Below are 20,884 nucleotides of genomic sequence, written 5' to 3' on the forward strand. Positions count from 1 at the left end.
GTGAGACATATGAGTAGCACTTTTAGTTTTAAAAGTAGGCACTCTCATAACTAAAACTCGCAATTCAAAAAAAAGTTATTACTTGTATCAATATAACATCCATTTGGAAACAAAAGTATAATTTTAAAAATTAAAATAGTGGTTAGTCATGTCATAAAAATGTATGTAGTATATTAAAAAATGTATGTAGTATATATTCAAAATAAACAAGTTGATGGAAAGGGAAGGTAAAATCATGGCTACGAAATAGCCGAGATTGATATAATCATATATACCACAATCCACACATAGCGCAACCAAGGAACATATTTTTCGCACTCAATAATCACTCTGTGAAAGTCCGAAACCAGCCATAAGACAAATGTGAAACTGTAAATCCCAATTTCGATGCGGAATGCTCATGGTTCAAGGTTTATTCATGCATAATATAATTAGCAAACCATCCAAGTAAAACATGTTTGATAAGCATTAATATATGCTATGTTTTCTTCCACAACATAGATTATAGAAGTGTGATTTACTCGATGCTCAGAACTTCAATCTCAAAAACCAGAATTGAGTTCGGCTGAATGCCCCATGCTGGGAATCCACCACTGCCATAGGCGTAGTCAGGAGAGCACTGCAGGATTAAAACCAAAAAATCATTAACAAAATACTTATAAAACATATCTATATATAGAGAGAGCGAGACATATTAAAAGAAAAACTAGAGAAAAGGATATAAATTTGAAGCAAAGTTAACAAAACATCAAGAGCAATTATAATTCTAGTTTGGTTTCTTGGAATACTGCAAGAAAATACTATCAGAAGCAGCAGTTCTTGAATGTAATTGATTGGCTAAACAACCTAAATTGAGTATAAATTATACTTATAATGCAAGAACAACAACTATAGAACATTTCCATACTTTCAGTTTAGCAATTTCTCCCAACTGCATTCCCAGCACTCCTTCATCCCATCCTGCAATAGAGGTAAAGTGCTACGCTAATAACTAAAAGCCAATAAAAAAATCAGCATAACACAATCACAATCATGAGATACAGCACCTTCAAGTGAAATAAGCAATCATACATCAAAAGTTTCTCAATATTCCATCTGAATCATATTCAGGTAGCTCTCATCAAATCAAAAAGGTGTTTATATTGATTGATTATTTCTTAAAGTGAAAATTTGGTTCTTTGATCATCAAAATAGAGGTGAAGGAAGCTCTGGCATGGGGACTTAGTTAGTGGATTGGTAGAAGTCTTCAACCATAGGCAATAATGGGAATAAAAGCACAATATTGAAGAACATGTAGCAAATCATGGTTTGAATTACATGGAACTTCACCACAACTCATGTTTGCCAGCTAATTCCCCAAGCAAACTCAAGTAACTACAGTAATAAATTAAGATTGTACATATCATCATCTTTCACAAACTGGTGATATTTACAGGTACAAGAACTCCAACACTCTATTCTTACTTGCTTTTTTATCCACTCACACAGTATTTGTTCTTCACATCAGCATACAGTAATCATTTCCTACCATAACAAATCTGTAGCCAAATGAATGATAAAAAAAAACTTTCACCAAAATAACGGCACAGCAAAATGACTATTTAACGAGACGCATACAAAACTCAATTACTGAAACACCTAACTCAATCATTGCCGATTTCAACTGCGCAATACTAATTCACCGTTTGATCTCACGATCAATCACACAATTCAGCCAATACACACACAGTCAGCTCAAATTAAAAATCAAAGCCAAATTCAACCAAAATTCGTTGAGGAAAAATAAAAATACCTTTAATAACACTGCCTTTCCCAATCTGAAAAGTGAAGGGCTTCTGCCCTGCATCCTTGGTGCTATTCCCCCAAATTCACGCAAAAGTAAGGTCAAATACATCAATCACGGTTCTTCTTTAATCGATAAGCATGAGAAAGAAAAAAGGTACCTCCAGAACTTTAGGTTGAGATCTCGGTTTTTGCCAAAACCGGTGCAGTGAACGGTGACGGTTTGGCCGGGTGTGGGCTTGGGGCCATTGCCTTGCCTGATCAATTCCTTGTCAATTCCCATAGCTGAGATTGGTGAGGAAGATTGCTGCAGTTTCGTCCCCTTTTGGCTTTATCTAGGGTTTTGCTTTTCACTGTTTAGTGTAACGTTTCTCAATATTTTGTCACATTTCTTAACCATTAAAGAGTAAAAGCTTTATTCTCTTTTTTTCACAAAGAATATACCTTCAAAAGTAATTAAATATTTTAACTTTAAAATTTACATAAGCTTGCTTTGATGGGTTAACGTAGTGCCCGTCTTTGAACCAATTTAAAATTTCAATAATACAAGTTGATAAGTTTTAGAAATCAAAACATTGGAATTTAAAAAATGTGCAATTTGAAACATCAATTGCTATTCTAATGGTGGCATATGTCTAACTTGAGTTTTTTTCGAATTTTTAAAGATAGAGCAAGAGAAGTATTGGATACAACTACAGAACTAAGTTGGATTGAAGTCGACCGACTCCATCGCCAGTCCAAAAGAACGGCTAAGAAAAGCATCCATTGCTTGGCGACTGGCTCTACATTGTCCGCACATCTCTCCCCATGCCATCCCCAACATGGAGCTTCCTAATATTTTTCTATTAATTGGGTTTCATAATTTAGTCTTCTGCTTTTTCTGTTGATTTACTTATAGCCCAACTCGTTTATATGAGTAGGGAGTACATTTTAGTACTAATAAGTTTCAACATTAACTTATGTAGTTGAAGTTGGAAAATATTAGTATAGGTTTGATATAGATCATCTTCTTTAGCTCAATTTTCTATAACATTTTCTTTTTATCTTTGCAGTAACTAATCAAAAATCATTATATTTTTTTGGGAAAATTGTTATTTGAATCATAACTTTTGGTTGATTTCTAGTACATTAAACTTTTCTCTTATGTACAAATTCAATTTGCCCTGATTTAAATAGACATGATAATCATCTCGTTTCACTATCGATTCTATTGCTTTGCTTCACTTGTCCTTAAGATTAATGGTCGAATATATTTCGACTTTTTTAGTGATTTTATCAAATCTATCCAAACATGTTCCTCATTTTTTATTTACACCAACATCTAACATGTTAACCTTTTGAGATACTAACATGCATGTAAGTGTAACTCCTCACGTAAAATAGGAAGATATAATTGACGAATAATGGTTACACCAACAAACACCAATACATTTTTATTACAATAAGTCAATAACGACACAGCCTAGAATGACAAGTAATCAAAACAAACACAAACACAGACGCACAAAATAAATTAATTCCTAGAGTAGATGATAAATCAGTAGAACATGAGTTGGTTCCTCCATCGCCATCGATCATCACGGGGCGTGCGGAGGAGTAAACGCTGGAGCAGCCGGGGCATTCGGCAACGAAGGATTCCCAGGGAACTGAGGAGCATTGGGCACCAATGGACTATTTCCGGGGAACTGAGGAGCATTGGGCGTAGATGGACTATCGGGGAGTTGAGGAGTACTAGGAAAAAAGGGATTTCCCGGGAATCTAGGAAAGATCGGGAACGAAGAAGACGACGACGGTGATGGAAACATAGGTGGAAACACTATCGGGAGGGAAGGGGTCGTCATCCCTGGAAATCTAGGAAAAAATGATCCTGGCCCCTGCAGCAGGCGGCGATTGCCGCCTACTGTAGCCGCTTCCAGACATGGGAATGACAAAAGGACGAGGATGAGGACGAGGACAAGGACATCGGGGGAACGATAAGCCATTTTGAACTAGTGAATAATGCTTGGATGTGGATTTATTTTTGGTGTGAGAATTGTTGAATGCGTTTTCAGTATTTATAATATGGTTTATTGATCAACTAGTTTCTCAATCATTGATCATAGGTGATTAGGTTTTAAACGCTGGTGTTTGTTGTTGATGTGATGAATTTACTTCTCTCCGCTACAAAAGTGTATGATTGTGCTTAATAATGAACTTTACCACCAATTTTTGCATTCTACAATACCTAGAATTGGCTCAAGACAAAAATTATCAGTGTATTATTATTATTGGTGAGATATTTATTAGGTAGTATATAATTATATTGATTGGTTTTAGCAGTGAACTTCACTATGGTTTAATTGGTCTCCATTCATATATTATGTAGGCTTCAATGAATAAGATTGTATCCAATCCCCAAAAAATCTAACACAAGTATGTGTTTATTTGGAAAATAAGGATTGACATAAATTGCAGTTTTTTATTAGCAAAATTTTGGGATCATTGACTAGCCATTTCAGCTCTTTACTTTGGTTATTAAAAAATCAGTTTTAATCCATTTTTATTTTGATATGTACCGGTTTATATTATTTTGGTTATTATTCGCATTATTTAGAAGTCTTCGTAGTTAGTGTCCTTGCTTTAGACTGTGGGTCTGTATAAATTACTCCATAATAGAGATAATTTGCCGCACTTTCTGTTGTCTTGTTTAGCTTTTTTCGCTTTTTCTCGAATTTCAGTTTGTATTTTAGTCTATTCTTATAATTAAAAATTCATTATATTTGGTTAGGGTTCATAATCGTGTCTTACACTTCATTTTCGCTTTGTTAGTTCATAACTGACAGGATACATATATGATTTTCCTTTGCTTCAATTTTTAGTAGTAATGAAAGTTAATCAGATAATTACTTATTTTTATTCGTTATTGAATATTTGACCAGTTGAATAAAAAAAAATATTCGATGAAATTCGTCTTTATGATTTTCCTCAGTTAAATAATTTAATCTTTCAATACCTCCCTCAGTTTCATCCCTTTATAAAGAGTGAGTCTGAAACTACTAACTTTGAAGGATTATTTTGAATATCTATTTGAAAATTAAAATTATAAAGATCTGTAGACTGAGTGCTATGTGCAACAAAGTGACAATCTTTCAGTTTGTTGGATCACTCCAAAGTAAACAGATCCTTAAAACATTTTTGTAATCAGCTCTGGTTAAGAATCCTGCTGTGAAAAACTTACCAAGTCCAAAATTTAAGGAAAATAATTAGGGGTTTATCTTGCAGACTGGTGTCTTGAGTACCAAAACAAGGCCCCCAGCTCAAAAAATAGCTTCCCAGTAAATGCATCAATGTCAATGCCTCAACCTTAGGGCATCAGCAGTGGGGCGCCCTAAGGCGCGCCCTATGGCGCGCCACGTCATCAGTTTTATCCTCCTACCTCCCCACCTGCAGTGGGGCGCCTATAGGGCGCGTCACATCATCATTTCAAAAAATATTTACAAAATCCATACGAATTTAAAAAAACTTAATAAATTAAAATACGAATTTCAAAAACTTCATTTCATTTAATAAAAATTAATACATTACAATGCGAATTAAAAAAAAACGCAAACTCAGCTACGGCGGTTACGAGCCCACACTTCTTCAATCATGTCGCTCATGAGCTGCGCATGATCCTGTTGGTTGCGCATTGAGGGCTGTCTAGATAGAACCTCATTGAAGCCTAACGGTAACCCTCTATCGGGTGCATCTAATGCTTCTGACGTAGAACTACCGGACTCAGACGAACTAGAACTATTGGTGTCGTCGCCGAGATTCATTTTGGTTGGATGTTGAGAGAGAATATGTAAAGAGATAGTCGATATGTTCTTATGTACAAATGAATGAGAAACGAGATTTAAATAGAAAATAAAAAACGCGTGCCATCGTCCGCGACCATCGTCCGCGTAGCCCACAGTGGGGCCGCGTAGGCCGCAATGGGGCGGACGATGGCGCGGACGATGGACATCGTCCGCGCTATACTCCGCGCCCTTAGTATAGGGCGCGACGATCGTCCGCGGCCTATGTCACGCACCCGCAATGGGGCGGACAATGGCGGGCGCGGACGATGCGCGTCATCGGGCGTGCCATCGTCCGCCCCATTGCGGATGGCCTTAAACGGGCCCTGCACGGTAGGACATACATTTCCGTTTTAATGGTGCATTTGCAGCTTCTTGTATAACAATCGCAAGTTCCGAAGATGCAGACTGAAATCTTGATACATGACTTATTCACAACACTCAGATCATAATGTTGCATAGCAAGTAGAAGCACTAAACTTACCTGCCATAGTCCTAAAATTTATTGAGGAAAGAAGGTGCCGCATCTCACAGTCAAACACATTAGCGACTGATGATTACAAGCGGAGCAGTGGTGCTATAGTGAGTTCTACATGAGCCCAAGCTAGTCAAAACAAAAGGACAACACAAACCATTTGATTAGCACGAGCAAATGCAAAAAAACAAAACAAAACAAAACAAAGAAACCATTCTTCTATGCAGTGAACATAGTCTGAATAGTCACATTCCAGATTCATCCAAATTCGTAGTTAGAAACGTGCATCTGATCTGCATCTTGTGAGGGACTCAAGTATCATACGTTCCGAAATCATAAGAAACAGAAAGCACTTACCTTTCTTACATCATAGTTTGAGAACCTCACTCTGATAATGAAAGACGATCAAAAATGAAATCAAAAAGCCACAAACAAGACAATTTTCAAACTAGAACTGTAATAGAAGTAGCGCAGCATAAGACCGCAAAAAAAGGTGCTGCCATGTTTCTTGGATAAATAACAAGCCCCATAAGAGACACAACTCTAGGCATCGCATAAGTTTCATCGAGCCGAGTTATTTAAAAACCAGATTCCAAAGTTGCACCTCATCACCCAGAAGTACACACAGTTTAGGAAAACAAAAGCTTTTATCATTTAAATCATTTTAAAAGGAGCAAAAGAAAAGGCCAATTTGATTAGCACAAAAGACAATCAAACAAAGAAAAACTGAGATATTTGTTCAACCATTAGATAAACATGCCACATTGTTGGTAGCAATCCAATCAACAAACATATTAGAGGATCTTCATAGCTGTTAACCAGCCATATTATTCATAGAACAATCAAGCACAAAACAACATAGATAATCAATTAAATTGAAGAAATGCCGTACCTGTGATCATTAACACTACTCACCTGGAAAACTCAAGCATTTTGATGCATCAATATGTTTATCCAAGTCCCCATGCAGAATACTACACAAAAGTACATTATATACGACCTTCACTAGCACAAAAACACAAACGGGAAAATATTGACATTGTTAAGTGTCGGAGCTCAATTATCACTGCATAGAGCTACCAAGTCCAACCGCCATACGATCAAGGGGCAGCTATGAGATTATTTCAAAGGACATAAATAAGACATACAACTAATGAAGATGACAGCAGCAACTGATATTCTAAGTCGATCTACATAATGTCATACTGCAGATCAAAATTACAACACGAGAAGCTCTCGATTCACTAAGCTGCGCTAACAACAAAACATGATCGCCAACAATTACAATCGCAAAGCTCTTACTTTATTACGAAGCCTTGACAACCTTGTCATCACCTACGACATTAAGAATGGGGAGACTGCTAAGGAATTCATCAAGACCCTCAAAAAACCCAATATTATCATCCTCCCCACGGCTTGGTCCATTCCCTTGGTTCACCCTAGGTGCAGGCTCCTCAGCTTCGTTGCTGAATTCCACATTCAAATCCAACTTCTCGAAATTCTTAGCAACCCTAGCAGGTTGTTTTCTAGCAGTGGCAGCAGGCACTTTTTTACTCAAGTCACCTGCTGTTTTGTTAGGGGCCTCCACCCCATTTGGAGGTACCAAATCATCTTGCACTGGGAGATTCTTACCTTTATCGGCTTGTGCATTCCTAGCACTTCTACGGGGCGTCACACTAGCCCCCTTTCCTTTAACAATCCTTGATTTCTTCCTCCTTTTCCCTGCACCTTTATTCCAATTATCATCAGACCCGCTGGAATCCGAAACCTCAAGAAAATCCTCATCCTCATCATCATCAATATATATCCTAGGTTGCGGGCTCTTCTTTCTAGTATTACTCTTCCCATTCCCTGGGCAAGTGAACATAGGTGAAAAGGGAGTCCAAGTTGAGGAAGCACCCTTGTTTTTCTCCCAATTCTCCATAGAAAAACCCAAGGGCAAAAAGGCCCAACAGCAAAAGTAGCCTTCTTGCCCATCAACCACTGGAGGAGGGGACGGAATTACCACCGCCTGAAACGCTTTCTTGCAATTCTGGCAACGTAGAGTGCAATCAGCATACAAGCTAGGATACTCATACATATAATAGCAATAAGGGCATGCAGTCCAGAAAGGCAATCCATCATCATTTCTGTCCGCCTCCATTTCCTCCACCTCATCTTCCTCCTCCACATCCTCACCTTCCTCATCTGCTTTCTCCCCCACATTATCACTTTCATTCAAATTACGACTAGCTCTCTCATCAACACCAGAGTAATTTTGCGCAGGTTCAGCAGCATTTCCAGCAAACGCTGAGAAACCTTCTTGCGCGCTACTTACTTTAGATCCAGACGCACCCCCAAATGCGAGATTAGTACCAGAATTAAAATTCATAAAATTCTGCGGCTCTCGGTTCAACCCGACGGCAACAACCGGGTCGGGCTGAGGGTTTGCATGCACCTGGCCTTGTGAAAAAGGAACGCCGCTGCTTTGGTGCTGTTGAGGAGCGAGGCCGCTCGAGGTGCTGCCCCCGAAGAACATGAAGTTCTGGTGCATTGACGGAAGGGGATGATTGGTGAACGGGTCGGGTTGCTGAATCGGCAGCGGCGGAAGCGGCGGAGGCTGCGAATAGAAGGAGATTTCCTTGTCGTAGAGGGATCTCCTGGTAGGGTTAGAGAGCACGCCCCAGGCGTCGACGACGAGGCGGAAGGCCTGGTCGGCGAAGGGGAATTTGTTCCGCTGAGGGTTGAGGGCTATGGCGAGGTTGCGGTACTGCGCGGCGACGGCGGCATCCGATTCGCGGCCCTGCTGCGGCGTGAGGCGGAGGATCGCGTACCAGTCCTGCTGGTTGTTCCCGATCCGGCGGTCTCCGGCGAGGAGGGTGTCCACCACGGCGAGGATTTGGTCGGCGGGGGTGAGCGTGGGGTCGGAGTCACGCGCGCGGGTGGCGAACGACTTGCTTCCCATTAGGTCGCGCGCCGACAGCAGCTTCTCGGCGATTGTCAGCCACCGTAGGGCCTCCGCGCGGGTGGTGGTCGTCGGGAAAAATGGATGCTCCATTTTTAGGTTAGAATCAATTTTTGAGAAAATTGAGGGATTGGGAATTGCAGAATTTTTGTCACAGGGGAGAAAATGAGAGAGAAATCAGAGTTAAGAGTAGTGAGAGTGCAGGGTGAATGTACGAGAAAGGACGAGGCCTTTCGGAAAAGGACAAAGGTTCAGTGGGTAGTGACGAGGGTATAATGGGGATTTCATAAGGTCAGTCATCAGCTGGATATAGTGTACATCAGTAATAAAAGTTAAATTTAAAATTTAGTCGATTAGATTCTCTAAGAGCATCCACGGCGGAGCGGACGATAGCCCGCCCGATCGTCCGCCACTGTAGCTTTGTAGACGATGCCCGATGCATTATCCGCGCCTTATACATCGTCCGCGGACGATGGCGTCGGAACACGCATTGTCCGCGATATCATCCGCCCCACTGCGGGTCACGCGGACGATGCAACGCGTTTTTCCTCTTTTTTTTTCTGAAATTTTTATCTATTTAAACCCACATTTCTCTTCCATTTCTCACACCAATAATTCTCTCACATCCCTCACTTTCCCCACACACCAATATTTCACTCTCAATCTTTCTCACTGAAAAAAATGAGACCCGGCAACGACTGGAGTACCTCGGAGTACCTCGGAGGGCATTACTCGGGCCTTGACTCGGGCCTTATTCGATTGCGTTCATGATGCTGCAGCGGAATGCTTGGCCGAAATGGAGCGTAAAGCAGCGGAGCAGGCCCAGGCGGTGCGGATCCCACGTCCGAATCTACGTAGGATGTTTGTCCGCCGCAAGCACGACGTAGCTCACCAACGTCTGTTCGCAGACTATTTTGACGAGCAACCACGGTGGGGCCCAACGATTTTTCACCTCCGTTTTAGAATGCGGCGAGATTTTTTTCTCAGCATTGTCCAAACGTTGGAGGTACGTGATGAATACCTCCAGTATCGGGAAGATGGCATCGACAGACCCGGACTTACGCCATTGCAGAAGTGCACGGTTGCGCTCCGACAGCTGGCCTACGACATCACGGCGGACATGTTTGACGAGTACCTTCACGTCGGGGAGACAACTGGCCACGAGTGCTTGAAGAATTTTTGTAGGGGAGTTGTGGAGGCTTATAGCAACACCTATTTGCGAAAGCCGACTGCTGAGGATTGCCAGGCCCTGATGAAGATGCACGAGACGGTGCACGGCTTTCCTGGTATGCACTGGGAGTTGAAGAATTGCCCGACGGCGTGGAGAGGCCAATTTACCAATGGATACAAGGGCAGCCACCCGACGATGATCCTCGAAGTCGTCGCTGATCATCGGCTCTGGATCTGGCATACTTACTTCGGTGCAGCGGGGTCGAACAACGACATCAAAGTCTTCAACTCATCCAACCTCTTCACCGAGCAATGCAATGACAACGGCCTGGCCATCGACTTCACTGCCAACGGACGCCAATATCATATGGGCTTATACTACTTGGCCGATGGCTTATACTCGAGGTGACCTGTTTTTTTGAAGACGATCAGCTACCCAATTGGTGAGAAGAGAGTTTTATTCGCGCAAAAGCAGGAGGCTGCGCGGAAGGATGTGGAGCGGGCATTTGGTGTGCTCCAAGCGCGGTGGGCAATAGTAAAGGGTCCGACGCGGTTCTGGTACAAGGACGTCATCGCTGATGTCATGTATGCGTGCATCATCTTGCATAACATGATAGTCGAACACGAAGGTGAAAGAGTCACTGATTGGGGCAATGATGAAGGTGGATCTAGCTCCAGCACGGCGGCCCCACCCCACGTTCGAGGATTACCGATGGGCTTCAATGAGGTTCTATCTAGACAAACCTCAATGCGCAGCCAACAAAACCATGCTCAGCTCATGAGCGACATGATTGAAGAAGTTTGGGACTATAACCACCGTTGAGAATTTGTAGTTTTTTTTTTCGTAGTGTAATGTTTGAATTTTAATGAAATGAAGTTTTTTTCCCAATTTTTGTAGTGTTTTAAATATTCAAATAAATAAAATGCTTAGGGCGGCCTATAGGGCATCCCACTGCAGGTGAAAGGGTAGGAGGATGAAATGCTGATGTGGCGGAGCATAGGGCGCCTTACAGGGCGGACTATGCGCCCCATTGTGGATGCCCTAAATTTAGTCGATCGTATAATGTACTACATGTCATTTTTATTATTAATTTTATATTAATAAAATGTGAGGGAAATAAGTTATTTGATCTATAATAAAAGTGAATCGAATATTTTTACGACAAAGGACTGAGTGCTTTAAACTTCTAATGGCAGATAGATAAAATAGTAAATTGGAACACGGAGAGAGTATCAATTAAGAATCTTTCTTATCTATAACAAATGTCACACATTTTTTGGGATAATTACACCATATATACAAAATATTTTACCATTATTTCAATTTAGTACAAAAAATTTTAAGTTGACATATATCATAGTACAAAAACTTTATCTAATGTTCAAAATTAATACATTCACTCTAAATCACTTTAACACCGTTAGTTTTCTTTACTAAATCATAATTATGCCTACAATATGAAAGCCTTTATTCAATAAATTCAATATGAAAACCATGGAGATAAATACATGAACACATAATTCTCTCTTTAGAATTCCCCATCCAGAATTATTGTTTTAGCTTTCTAACTATACACCAACCAAAGACCATTTTCAGTTTATTCAGATGACTCCACCTTCATTAAAATCAAAACCTACATACTGAACTTTCTTTGTGTCTTGCGCCATGACCGAGGGGAAGGCAGCTCCCATATGTGCAAGCCTCACCACCGTCGTCCAATTTTCCCCCTGTTTCAGGATTTTCTCCACCCAACACAGAGCGCCTCAGCCCTCGAAGCTCTCATCGATGTCGTCCACCGCCACCAAAACATTCCTTACCTTCACTAATTGTCTTCTCCGCTTCACGAAATTTCTCTATATAAATAATAATGCTTCAAAAACCAACGAATTGCAAACCAATGTGGCCGGCGGCGCTAGCTCTGTTTCTTCTCCATGGTTGACAGGTGTGGATGAGTTTTGTGAGAGAAGAGTTAAGAAACACTTTATCCGTGTTCTTTGTTATTAGTGCATTCAGGTCTTCATATTGAATGTAGGTTTTCATTATTGAATAGAGATTTTCATATTGCAGTCTGCAGACATAATTCTGATTTAGCAAATAAAACTAATGGTGTTAAGTAATTTATACGGAATGTATTAGTTTGGAACATTAGTTAAACTTTTTGTATGATACTGTATATGTTAACTTAAAACTTTTTGTACTAATTTGAAACAATGGTGAATCATTTTGTATGTATGGTGTAATTCCCTCCACATTTTTTTGGTATGAATTTTAACTTTTTAAGAAGTTATTCTAAGTATAAAAGTGTAAAGACAATATATGTTTTTATATATTAATTTGAGATAATTTAAAATATATATATTAATACTAACATTTTTTGGAACAAACTTAAAAAAAACGGTGTAACATCACAAATGAATAGTAGTACTACTTAAATTTTGTGGAACCTTTTTAAGATTTAAATTAGTCCAGAGCTAGTGATTTTTTATACTGTTAGTTGGTATTCAATTTCCTAAATAAAACAATACCAAGATATAATCTAGGATGAAATTGTGAAATTATTTTAGTCATGGGGTAGCTACGACTAAATATCCCATAATTATTCATTTAGGATTGAGTCGTGGGATTGAACTCATGAACCAAACAAACTACATATTTAATCCCGATATACAATCTTGCAAACCGAACATCCTCCTGATCTTAACTAACATATAAATTGTAATATTGTGTAAAGTATTGGTGTTATATTTTACTACTGCCTAATCATTTATATCTTATACTAATATACTCATTCTTTGAGATAACGGTAACTTCATTTTGTACTGACATGGGACAGAATTACCTAAACAATTTAGGAAATACGTGTAATATTGCATTTTTCCTAATAATAATATCACAAAATTACATTTTAATTATTCTATTTATAATATCTTAAACTAAAAATAATTGAAATCTATTCTATAAATGAAACTCCTTTAATTTATAGTCACAATAATTGCACTCATTAGTATCCATGGAGCCTCTTTTGCGATGTTAATAGAAATTAAGTTCAATGTGCTTGATTAACCGAATTCCCAAACATCATTATTCAAACCACTAAAATGCCACTTGTAACTCTAATTATTTTATTGCAGATTAATTTTTTTTTCTTTTAATATATACCATATGAGTAAACAACGTAGCTTTACATCCAATCATTTGAAATGTTAATATAGTTATTGATTCATAAAAATAATCAAATAAAAATGTAAACAAATACGATAGTGGAGTAACAAATAATCAGAAGAGTATAGATTGGGCTGAAATACTGGGCCTACTTGTTTGAAAATAATGGGCCGATGCACGTGGCCTTAGCAACCATTATTTGATTATTATGAAATGATCGATACTCTCATGCACGTGTTTATATTTGGCTTGTGAATAATCATTTTCAAATGTGGTTGTATATATTGTGAGAAATTTGATTATTACTATTTTTTATGGTAAAAATCGGTAGTGATAGGAAAATGAGTGAAAGTTAACCCAATCCATCCACTCCCCAAAAAAGGATAGATGAATTCAATTGAAATAAAAATGTAGCATTGGGTCATTGTCTTATAAATGTTTCGATTTTATACACATAGTCCTTGGAACAAATAATGTATTTTGAGGTTTCGACTGCCAGGGTTTCGTCAGAAGAAATAATCTTATTTCTTAATTTTTAAATTTATGCATTTGTTTTGATTTTTAATAAAGTAATCAAAATCTTGAAAACAATTAAAATTATTGTAATATAACTTTTCAGGATTCAAAATCCCAACTTTTATTAGGTATGCTTTTTTCCTAATTTTAGGAATATTCTTACATTTCATGTATTTAATGCAGTAGAGTAATTTTACACAACTATTATTATTAATAATTAATTTTTTTACAAATTTAAAATTATGGATCATACTTAATTTCAATATGATAATAACTATAATTACAATCATATAATAGTAATAATTGTGTTATTATTATATTTTTATAATTATTATTATCATAATAATAATAATAATAATTAATAATTTATTAAAAACCAATTATATAATTATTGAAATAATGAATCGTATAATAATAAATAATAATAACAATAGTTATTATTTTATAAATTAATAATCAATCAATAAAGTCTAAATTTTAAAATTATAAATTATATTAAATTATATATTAGTAAATAACTATAATTATATTTATATTTATTATTATATATTTTTATTAAAATATATTATTATATTTATTATTATGATGGATAATTTATATTTAAATCATCCATCATAATATCATAATAATATATACTCCATAATAATATAAAAAATATAATTATATTTTAAATTAAATTAACTTAGTAAGAAAATTTTTAAATATTACAATAATTATTTTATTAATATGAAATTTAAAATCTGGATATTTTCCAAACATAAGAAAGTAAAATTGAGGGTAATTACACCATAAAGATAAAATGTTTCACCATTGTTTCAATTAAGTACAAAAAGTATTAAGTTCACATATTTCATACAAAATGTTTAATTAGTGTTTCATATTAATACATTCTATCCAAATCCATATAACATTGTTACTTTTTTCTTAGTGTTTCCATCCTTTTTTATCAAAAAAGTATCATTTTCTTTCATTAGAGGTGATTCCAAACACGTATTATACCTCGATGAATCCATCTAACACTTTTTTGTTGTTGAACCATTGTCGCCTAACATGTGCATACAATTTACAATATGGTCTTCGCGTAAACTCCAAACATTCTTATCTGGTGAATATTTCTTAATTCCAACTATGTTTGAGACCGATTAAGTATTTTATCAAGATATTTCAATAAGACAAGCAGTAACCACAAAATTTCGTAGTAAGTCATGCACTATATAGTACTACTACTTAGGAGTAGGTTCCAACTTCAACTAGTTAATCGGAGTGGATCATCTATGCCCTTTCCTAAAACATTTCATAAAACACACTCACAACCAGTGGCGGAGCCACATTGGAACAAGGGGGTACCACTGTACCACCAAACTTTGCCTTTATAATTAATTTAGATATCTTCGTTAGCAATTCTCACACTTGGTCTAGCGGTAATCGTCTCTTCTTCCACAGGAGAGGCCTGAGTTCGACACCAAGTGACGCCACCCCGTATTTATTTGTTTATTCCTATCTTCTATTTTATTCTTTTTAAATATATTAAATATGGATTCCGTTGTTAAAATCTTTTTTATGCTTTTTAAATATGTATTCCAAAATAGAAATCCATCCAATGCGCACATCTTTATTTGTTGTTTTATTGTATATTAGAATTTTTATTTTTTCAATGCATTTGAAATCTACACAATTCACTGTATATTTATTTTTTCTAATCTTTTAAAGTAGTTTTATCTTCATCATTTTAGCTTTTTAAAAAATATTCTAATGTATTTTAATTCAATATTGTTTCTGATATATAATTAATTTTTATTTTCCGAATTCTCTTCTAGTGCACATCTTTAAGATGTTTTTAATAAAAATAAATAAAATCATAAATTTTGATTGAAAAAACAAAATAAAGAAATAAAAAGAATAGGTTAAATTTTAACGCTTGAAGTGCGATAATTAATTATCGTACCCCCAAACAAAAAATTCTGGATCCGCCATTTCTCACAATAAAATAAAATAATCTTATAAACCTCTTCTGTGGATGCAAAGAATTTTATATAAACTAATTTTGTGTGCTGAAGAAAAGAATAAAGTAAGTGAGAGAGAATAAAATAGAGATATAAATATTTTTATTTTAATAATAAGTCATCTTCATTGGAACTGAGGGAGAACCTACCTGAAATTTTTGAAACATGTTGGAAATTAAATAAAAGTTGGTGAGATATCTTACTTATGTATAAAAAGAGTGAACTACATAAATGGTACATGATCTTTCGCTTTCGTACACAAATAGTATCTGATCTTTATTTTATCTCGTTTTTTGTACCTATAAATCACATTGTACCTGATGCAATTTTCAACCCAAAATGCCATTTGAACAAATACAATGTTCCATTTGTGTCCTAGAGGATATTTGGGGCATACACAAATCTAGTACCAAAAGTGATATTATAATATCTTCTCTCATTCTCCCCACTCTTTATACTATTATTATTAATCAATATTAATACTATTTTAATGTTATCAATTAATAGTTAATTTATTTTTTAATATCATTCAAATATACTTAATTAAAATTAGAGTATTTAATTATTATAATAATAATATATATATTATTATTATTATTATTATAATACTAAAAACTAGTATTGATTAATAAATAATTATAGCATAATTATTTAAATTATGAATCATATAATATTATATAATAATAACTATTATTATTATTATTATTTTATATTAAATTAATAAACTAATCAATTTAGTCCTAATAAAAATTAAAATTTTGAATTGTATTCATAATGATATAAACAATTGAATATTATTAGTTAGGTGTTTCAACCCTAAAATGAGTATAAAATAATTTAATTAAAATATTTAATTGATTTAATTAGTTTAGATAAATAATTTGATTAGGTGTTTTGTTCTTGATTTATATTATGGATGTAATTAGATGTGTGTATAAAATACTAAAAAGAAAGAAGAAAAAGAAGAGAAAACATAAACTAAGGAGAAAAAAGAAAGAATAATGGAAGAAAAATACTAAAAAGAAAGAAGAAAATGAAGAAAAAAAGAAAAAAGAAGAAGCTAAAGAATAAGAAAAAAGAAATAAGAAAGGAAGAAAAAAGAAATCACATGTTTGGTACTATTTAACTGAATTTTCCAAAAATATCCTCCATAACCAAAAAATCACATATTTGGTAGAGGGTTATCTTACTTACTGGGTACCAAAAATGATACTCCCTCCGTCCTGCTTTAGGAGTCCCCGTTGATCAATTTCGTGCATCTCGCTTGGGGTAAACTAATAAAAAAATGCTTACAATTCAATTTAAAAAGTGTTAAAAGTGGGTTTCAATATCCACTACAACATTTATTTATTACACACTCAAAACTTCCTTAAAACATGTGCACGACTCAACCGGGACACCTAAATCGGGACGAAGGGAGTACTATAATAAATATCAGGTATCATTTATATGCGAAAATGAAAAATTAAGTACTCCCTCCGTCCCCGATTAAGAGTCACTCTTTTCCATTTCGGTTCGTCCCCGATTAAGAGTCACTCAGTGACTTCTAATTGGGGACGGAGGTAGTAACATGTACGTAGTTCATTCAAATATTGAATAATATTGTTGGGAATCGAGGAGGGTAAAAGAGTCATATATTTGAGGCGATGTTCCCATGGCCATGCTATGGTGTACGGGAATCATAGGCATCACATATAAAATATCCGATAGTTTTAATTTATCTACAGCATGCCGGACAATCTTCCTTTATTCCTAAATTAATTATTTTACATTTGTGGGCTTCTAGTAGTGCTATAAATATCATTTGACTAATATAATACATATATTTTTAATTGGGAATTTAATTAGTAATGCACCAGGAGGTCCAGGACCACTTACCTAGCAGTAGTTGCACAATAAATCAGCGTACCTCATCGAGATGTGGTGTTGATTTATCATCATAATTGTGGAAGTTAAATAGATTTAGCTAGGGTTGAATATTTAAATGTCGTATATTATATGCATTATGCAATGTGATCATGAAATTTGATCAACTTCTTTGGTCAGTTCTATAATATTTGAAAATTAAATATTAAATCACACAATTTTAAATTTTCTCTACTATTTCATCAGCATACAAAATGATATATTTTGGTGATGTTAAATGACATTTTTATTAAATTAGTATATAATAGAAAAAAAGATAAGAAAGAAAAAATCATATTGATATTATGATTTTAAATGTTATCGGACTGATCAAATTTGATAAAAATTCATGATTTATATGAAGATTAACTATATTTCTACAGGATGTGAATATACAAATAAATACTTTCCTCCTATCTAAAATATAAGTGTTTTCGATTTTTCTGCATATTTATCAATGAAAACAATTCATGCTCATGACCATAATAAATAACCATATTTAATTATGATTTACACAAGGTATAGGATAAAGTGGCCCATTAATTTTTGGGGAGAAAGAAATGGAAGATAGTCAATTAATTATAAAGGTTAATAAATAATTAGGCCATTCTTGGTAATAAGTAAGGTTGTAGCTATGTAAGTTAATGCACATATTTTTTGCACAATTTTCACAATTTTGACGACTTATAGGTAATGCTGCGCACTATATTTACAAACCTATAATTAAACTATATAATATACACAAATAGTCCCTAATTGTGCGCAAGGGCACTCTTGGATTTGCACAAGGCAAGTGTATATAAATATAATAATTTAAAACTATTAGCAAAGTGTTTGCTTCTAGGACAAATGTATTTCTAATCAGGGAAATTGGCCTTAGCTAATATAATAGAATTTTTAAAAAGTTAAATTTTTTCCACAAACTTTAAACTTTGCACGTAAAATCACGTAAAATCACGAACTTTATAATACATGTTTCACTTTGGCTTGATACATATGCAATCTTCACACATGTATGATGAATGTACATAGATCATAGTAATATGAGCATATTAAGAATACATTATACATATATAATATATATTAAGAATTATATGCGGTAAATAAATAAATTTGTAATACATATTATAAAAAGAATGAATTGAGGAATAAAAGCTTGTAAAAGTATGGGTGATCTAATCAAAGCATCATATTTTAATGGTCCCAGATATTATTGAAAAAATAAAAATAAATGTTGCCCACGAGTCCACGACGCTCACGAGGTGTCATCGCATTCGTCAAAGACAATAAATAATGAATTATACAAACTTGTAGTATTTTAAAAGAAACCAAACTAGCTCCTGATCAATTTCATCTTTCCATCTCTAAATTCGAATTTCTGGTAAATCATGTTTCTTTAATTAAAATTTTCTTATCAATTATATAGATGCAGATCAGATGTTCATACTTACTTATAGATAATTTATTATTTATATCAAAGGCATATATGCATATAGTAGGGTTACCATTCAGGTCTTGCGGGTAATATCCTTTTTTTTTTAAAAAAAATTATCTTCACTAACAAGGAGTACTACTAGTAGTAAATAATATAGTAATCTAGTAAAAGTATCCGCAAAAATATTTTACTAAGATTGATGATATAGATGTATAAATAAAGTTAAAACTATCATAAAATCATAAGTATAATTCTTCGTTCTATGCTAACATATTGACTTATTTCTTTTGGTTATAAGTTATACTCCGTAACTTATAGTAGTAGTAGATTTTTAGGAAGGTTGACTTCCGGTGTAAAGATACGTGAATAAAAAGTAAGTACTACTAATTTAAATGTGTTTGTAATAAGAGAAATAGTAGCGGCGACTATTCTCACTTAGCTGTTGTGCTTTTTTGTGCGGCTCCTGCCACTATGACGATTTCAGCCACTAGCTTTAGCCTCACGTGCGCTAATAAGGCAATTCATAACGCTGTTTCCCCACCGTTCCTTAACCGTTCCTTAAACTATTATTTGCGGACCCTACTGTACTTTTTTACTTCATTCCTTAACTAAGGAACGGAACCTGCAACCCTCCGTTTCTTATCCGTTCCTTAACCATTCCTTAAATTACTATTCATTCAATTTCATTTTTTATTTTCAACCCGATTCAATTAAAACAAACACACTTCATTAAATAAAATAAACTTATAACATAAAATTCATAAAAAAACATAATTTAATAATTTCCTAAAAAATAAAAGTACACAATTTAATAATTTATAGAGTAAATAAATTTAAAAAAAATTTAAAAAATTAAAAAACGGATTAAAAAACGGTAACATTACCGTTGCAAAAAAAAATAATTAAATTCGAATTTTTTTAAAAAAAATGAATTATTGCGTCACCGTGACGAAACCCACTCGCGGGGCAGCGTCTCGCGGCTACGACACACGGCACGCCATAGGCACGGCATGGGCACGGAATGGGCGGCTGCAACACGTGTCTCCGCGGTTTCGTTCCTCCGAAACGAAACACGGCACCGCGAAGGCACGCGTTGCAGGTGCCCTAATAATATGCATTTTCCTCGCTCTCTCTCTCTTTTATTTTTTTATACTATAAATCACGATCTACTTATGTTGCTAATTGTGCAATCTCAAGTGTTAGAAAATCAATACAAACAAAATCTATAGTCACAATCACTCACTTTGCTCCATTTATAGTAACATGCTTTCGTTTTGAGATGTCTCACGTAACATCACGTGTTTACATATTGGACTATAATTAGGGCTTATGGTGAGATGATTGCATAAGTAGCGCTAAGAGCATCTCCATCCGTGCTCTTGCCAAAGAGTACGGATGTGGGCCCAGACTTACTTTTATTACTTTTTTACTCTTTGCTCTTAGGCAAGAGCACAACATTCATATTCATGCTCTTCCGCAAGCACATGCTCAAGGGTCCTACCATTCTATTATTCAATTTAAATAAAAATATTTCCACAATATTAAAATGCATTAAAAATACCCGGAATACTATTACAAATTACAAAAAAAATAAAAATTACATAATTAAAATACTAAAAATTTAAAATTATATAATTAAAGGCTAAAAAATTATCCCCGTGGAAGACTATTCTTCT

General features: G+C 35.1%; 2 protein-coding genes across 2 annotated transcripts; both read right to left on the minus strand.

The window, feature by feature from the left end:
- Window positions 1-382: 382 nt before the first annotated feature.
- On the minus strand, window positions 383-2,168 carry LOC121745406 (peptidyl-prolyl cis-trans isomerase FKBP12-like). Its single transcript, XM_042139300.1, has 4 exons — window positions 1,944-2,168; window positions 1,793-1,854; window positions 908-960; window positions 383-619 (listed from the first exon to the last, which is right to left on the minus strand). The coding sequence occupies exons 1-4, from the start codon at window positions 2,063-2,065 to the stop codon at window positions 518-520; spliced, it is 339 nt and encodes a 112-aa protein (XP_041995234.1). The 5' UTR covers window positions 2,066-2,168; the 3' UTR covers window positions 383-517.
- A 4,928-nt stretch (window positions 2,169-7,096) lies between these two features.
- LOC121745478 lies at window positions 7,097-9,184 on the minus strand. Its single transcript, XM_042139408.1, has one exon. The coding sequence runs from the start codon at window positions 9,107-9,109 to the stop codon at window positions 7,379-7,381; it is 1,731 nt and encodes a 576-aa protein (XP_041995342.1). The 5' UTR covers window positions 9,110-9,184; the 3' UTR covers window positions 7,097-7,378.
- Window positions 9,185-20,884: the final 11,700 nt, after the last annotated feature.

Source organism: Salvia splendens, chromosome 8, assembly GCF_004379255.2.
Source record: "Salvia splendens isolate huo1 chromosome 8, SspV2, whole genome shotgun sequence".
Taxonomy (NCBI): domain Eukaryota; kingdom Viridiplantae; phylum Streptophyta; class Magnoliopsida; order Lamiales; family Lamiaceae; genus Salvia; species Salvia splendens.

Bases quoted from the DNA above. Each gene is read 5' to 3' on its own strand.
- LOC121745406 (XM_042139300.1), bottom strand. From the start codon at position 2,065: ATGGGAATTGACAAGGAATTGATCAGGCAAGGCAATGGCCCCAAGCCC. The intron at 961-1,792 runs GTATTTTTATTT...CCTCTATTGCAG, and splicing joins GAAAGGCAGTGTTATTAAAG to GATGGGATGAAGGAGTGCTG. The intron at 620-907 runs GTATGGAAATGT...TTAATCCTGCAG, and splicing joins GAGAAATTGCTAAACTGAAA to TGCTCTCCTGACTACGCCTA.
- LOC121745478 (XM_042139408.1), bottom strand. From the start codon at position 9,109: ATGGAGCATCCATTTTTCCCGACGACCACCACCCGCGCGGAGGCCCTA.